Source organism: Fukomys damarensis, unplaced genomic scaffold (assembly GCF_012274545.1).
Source record: "Fukomys damarensis isolate Sample0158 unplaced genomic scaffold, DMR_v1.0_HiC HiC_scaffold_36, whole genome shotgun sequence".
NCBI classification, from domain to species: Eukaryota; Metazoa; Chordata; class Mammalia; order Rodentia; family Bathyergidae; genus Fukomys; species Fukomys damarensis.
Window position 1 is genome coordinate 45,611,088 of NW_022900948.1, and position 1,993 is coordinate 45,613,080.

The 1,993-nt window shown below is 64.1% G+C and overlaps 1 protein-coding gene across 8 annotated transcripts in view; it reads right to left on the minus strand.

Moving 5' to 3' along the window:
- The window catches only part of Rapgef1 (Rap guanine nucleotide exchange factor 1), an 81,474-nt gene that overhangs the window by 23,132 nt on the left and 56,349 nt on the right, over positions 1–1,993 (minus strand). For all 8 annotated transcript variants that reach the window (XM_033759271.1, XM_033759274.1, XM_033759270.1 and 5 more), the window contains 2 exons: positions 1,733–1,993; positions 94–296 (listed from right to left, as the gene is read on the minus strand). The exon at positions 1,733–1,993 is cut by the window's right edge and continues 198 nt beyond it. In XM_033759271.1, coding sequence (XP_033615162.1) covers positions 94–296; positions 1,733–1,993 — 464 coding nt within the window. The remainder of the gene's footprint in view (positions 1–93; positions 297–1,732) is intronic.

Consider the following 1,993-nt stretch of genomic DNA (forward strand, 5'->3'; position numbering starts at 1 on the left):
CCCCAGCCACGGACCTCAGGAAGGGGTAGGCTGGGCCAGGGCAGGGCAGAGGCCTGCGGCACCAGGCACGTGAGGCTGGGCAGGGCCACTTACCAGCTGCCGCTGCTTGGGGGGCAGGGCGGGCGGAGGGGCCAGCTCCTGCGCGGGGTCCCCGCTGTTGAAGGAGTCATTGAAGCCGTACACCTCCATGAGCATCTTGTTCTTCCTCTGGTAGACGTGCTCGCTCTGCGGCGTCTGGTAGAACACGGAGGGCTGCGGCTCCGAGTAATCCTCCAGCAGCTGCATGTAGGCTAGCACTGCGGGGACAGGGGTCGCTGGCGTTGGACTCTCCCCTGCTGAGGCACTGAGAGGCAGGACAGGCAGCCATGGGGGTTCTCGGAGCAGAGACAGGCGTGGGTGACAGGTGGCCTGCAGGTATGCCGAGACCCTGGGCACCCCCGGGCCCATCCTTGGTCGGAGACGCTCTGCTCTGGGGGCAGCTGCGGTGTGGGGAGATGTGGGAATTTCTGTGCTTCCCACTCAGTGCTGCTGAGAACTAAAACTTCTCTCAAACATGAAGCTGATTAAAAGAAAGCACAGGGGCCACCTGCTCCCTTCCTGCAAAGTCCTCGGGGTTTCCAGCTGCACTTGGGTGTCAGCTCAGCAGGCCAACCCGTGCTCAGCCCCGAGTCGCACTTGGTGGCTGTGGCCCCTCAGCCGCTGCTGCTCACTCACTCCCATCTCACACACGAGGCCCTGATGCAGGACGGTCCTGTGTCGTGGGGCTCACACTCCCCGCAGAGCGCCAGGGAACAGACGGGTGTGTGCTGTGGCAGTGGGGAAGTGGCTCCCGCGGGAGCAGTCTGGGTGGCAATGCGGTGCGACTCTAGAACGTGGGGAAGCCACACACAGGTCAGTGAGTGCCTTTTGCACCAGGCCTGAGGCCGTGGCAGAACACGGCAGCTCGGGGATAGTGAGGGACCCTGGCGGATGGGGTGGGATGTCAGCAGCCCGCAGTCAGCTCTTCCTCCAGCCGGGACACACCCAGCAAGGCCTATGGAGCTCACTCCAGCAGGACACAGAGCTGTGGCCACACGCATCAGGATGGGGACAGCTGCTCTGCCAGGGGAAGCCAGAGGTGAAAGGGCTGGGGAGGAGGAGAGGGCAAGGGTACAGGATGCAGCACCTGTGATGGATGGGGAGCAACTGGGGAGCCAGGGGAAACAGAATTCCCCAAGCCCTGCTTGGTGGTTCTGTGGCAAATCCGCACCTATACATACTCTGGCTTCTATCCCGGCCTGGACCTGGCAACGTCATCTACTAGGACCTCAGGTCCAGACACTGTGCGAGCGCCTTGCCCTGGCCACTGGCTCCTGTGCAGCCCGAGGACAGTGCGCACCTGGCCTGGACCCAGCACGTCTCCAGAAACAGGGGCCTCAGAAAAAGCACTCTGTGGGCACTAGGTAAGTTCTGCTTACGCCACCTCCCTCTATACCCACACCGCCTAAGGCTGTCCCGTGCACTGGGGACATTTGTTCCCCCGTGTCACCGTGTGCTCAGGGCGGAGGGTCAGCCGACGGCCAGCCAGAGAGGAGAAGCACTTGGGCTCTGCAGGGATCGGGCCTGGGACTCTACAGAGACCTCGGGCGAGGCCAGCTTCCAGGGCTGTAGGGAACGACCACCGGGGACGGCTGGCGACCTGGTGTCTGCTTAGGGATAAAGGCACCGCCTGCCCAGGGCGCCCCCGGCTTACTGTGTTTGTTCTTCTTCTCCGGCAGAGGCGGTGGCTTCTCGGGGTCACTGGCTGACTCGGGAGCAGTGAAATCATCCACAAGCCCCAAGGGCGCTGAGGAGCCTCCCTGCTGGAAGGACAGGAGAGCAGCGAAGGGCGAGTGGGGCCCGGAAAGGGCGGGCGCGCAGCTCGGCAGGTCGTCCTCACAGATGTTGTCGTACTGCGAGGGGTGCCGCTCGTAGGGCGCCCGGCAGCTGGAGCCGGAGCCGTCCGCAGTCTGCG